The sequence below is a fragment of the Penaeus vannamei genome, chromosome 3 (genome assembly GCF_042767895.1).
Source record: "Penaeus vannamei isolate JL-2024 chromosome 3, ASM4276789v1, whole genome shotgun sequence".
Taxonomy (NCBI): Eukaryota; Metazoa; Arthropoda; class Malacostraca; order Decapoda; family Penaeidae; genus Penaeus; species Penaeus vannamei.
Window position 1 is genome coordinate 26785675 of NC_091551.1, and position 2500 is coordinate 26788174.

The following is a 2500-nucleotide window of genomic DNA, read 5'->3' on the forward strand; positions in this document are numbered from 1 at the left end:
CCTACTCTAAGCAAGCCATCTTGTAGAAAAGGTCTTAATCTCACTATCTTGCTTGAGGCTTGTACTCTCCCATCTGGCTTTCGTGACAGAGAGACAATTTCAGATGAGTAGTTCTCTTGTTGAACTAATTTCCATATGTGTGTTTCTGCATCTGTTATTTCTTTGCTACTAAGGCAATTAACGTCAGGCAACTTGGGTACATACTTTCGCTTCAAGAATCGTCTGACCCATGCATGACAACGCACAAACTTCTGCCAGTTCAAGAAACGAGAGGCAAACTCCTCAATGAATGACATTACTGTTGTCACTGTCTCACATACCATGACAGACAGCTTTACTTCTACATCATCTTCCAGTGATCCATGTTTAACATCTTCTGGAACTTGTGGCCAGCTGGATTCAGGTTCATGAAGAAATCTTGGTCCTCTAATCCACATTTCAGACGTTAAAAAAGTATCAATATCAAGACCTCTAGATGCAAGGTCAGCAGGATTACTCTTTGTGTCTACATATCTCCAAGCACTTGCTGAAGACAGTTCTCGGATTAGGTTCACTCGATTTGCGACAAAGGTGTGGTAACGAGCCTTCTGATTGAACAAGTACTTGAGCACTGAAGTGCTGTCTGTCCAAAAGACTGAATCTTCCAATTTCAACCCCAGTTCCTTTCGTAATTTACAGTCCATTCGAGCTGCAACGGTGGCAGCCGTCAGTTCTAGTCTTGGAATAGTTGTCGGTTTCAGAGGTGCAACTCTTGCTCGTGCCATAACCAAAGTGCAGTATACCCTTTCCGAGGCATTTACCATCTTCAAGTAGGAGGCTGTGCCATAACCAGACTGACTTGCATCTGCAAAATGATGGAGCTGATAAGAAATGACGGAACCAAAGGAAATGGGCACTAGGCTTCGTGGCAGCTTAAATCTTGACAATTTTGGTAACTGTTCCAACCATTTTCTCCAACGAGCAGCTTCCTTATCACCCATATTTTCATCCCAGCCTAACTGCATCTGACACATGTCTTGAAGAATCATTTTTGCTGGCAGTGTCAAGGGCGCCACCATGCCAAGTGGGTCATATATAGATGCTACGATAGATAGAACTCCTCGGCGTGTTAGTGGCTTGTCGCCAAGGCAGATTTTGAATGTGAAGCAATCTTCGGCCATCGACCAGTGTACACCCAAGGTCCTTTCAACTGGGAGATCATCCTTACTGAGGTCTAGAGAAGCAACCGACGCATCCCTCTCTGATTCAGGAATCTTCTTGAGCACGTCCTTGTTATTGGCTGTCCATTGGTTCAGACGCCAACCACCTGCATTACAGAGAGCAATGAGATCTTTGATGATTTTTATCAGTCTCTCTTTGTCATCATGGGCCAGCAGGAGATTATCAACATAAAAACTTTGTATTATGGCAGTGACAGCTTGTTCATCAAAAACCTCACCGTGGTCCTCAGCAGTCTTCCTTAAGGCATAATTTACACAGCTAGGAGAGGATCTAGCACCAAAAACATGAACATTCATTCGGTAATCACTTACAGGCTTATTGATATCACCATCTGACCACCATAAAAAACGGAACACATCACGATCCTCTAGGGGAACCTTGACCTGATAAAACATCTCCTCGATGTCCGCTGTGACTGCATAGTGACCATGCCTGAACCGCATGAGTACCCCTATTAGAGGATTTGTGAGGTCTGGCCCTTGAAGAAGATGGTCATTTAGGGAAGTGCCATTGAATTTAGCTTTAAGGTCATAGACGACACGTACCTTCAGCTTAGTGGGATGACGCACAGCCTGATGTGGCATGTACCATATTCTACCATCATTTCGTTCTAATCCTGATGGAGGTACTATTTCAGCATACTGTTTACTTATATTCTTTTCCATTTGAGTGATGTATGTCTCCTTGAAAGTCTTGTCAGATTACAGCTTCCTTTTGAGGCTTTTCATTCTACGTACAGCCATTTCACGATTGTTTGGAAGTGGACTACTGTCCCTGAAGGGGAGTTTGACTACATATTTACCCGATTCTTGATGGATGGACTGTGAGATCTTATCGGAAAATAACTTATCTTCCAGCGAATCTTTACGTTGAGAATGAACTTCCTTTTCCCCAAAAGTCAGCATTGAAGTGCTCTCGTAAGCACTCGCCAAGATCTTGTGTTGGGGAAATATGATATACCGGGGCAGTCAAAGGGTTCCTGGGGCCAGTTGGTCCAAAGACAACCCAGCCAAATCTGGTAAGATAGGCTGAGGGTTTGTCATCAGTCCCATGTCTCTGGTCGAGTATGTGACGGTTCAAAATGCTATTGAGTCCAATTATAAGTTCCACCTCTTGATTGTCGCCAGGCAATCTTTGTAGATCCACATCATTCAGATGAAGCCATTTTTTAGTCCAGTTCACGGGCATCATGCTGTCAGTAGTTATACTGAGTTTGTCTGTAATGTACACTTCATTTACGGTAATGTTATTTCCACCGCCTATGCTGCTCAACATAAGT

The 2500-nt window shown here is 43.6% G+C and overlaps 1 protein-coding gene across 1 annotated transcript in view; it reads right to left on the bottom strand.

Moving 5' to 3' along the window:
- LOC138859736 (uncharacterized) overlaps positions 1–1886 on the bottom strand; it is a 3045-nt gene extending 1159 nt beyond the window's left edge. Inside the window, exon 1 of the mRNA XM_070115734.1 lies at positions 1–1886. This exon is cut by the window's left edge and continues 1159 nt beyond it. Coding sequence (XP_069971835.1) covers positions 1–1886 — 1886 coding nt within the window.
- Positions 1887–2500: the final 614 nt, after the last annotated feature.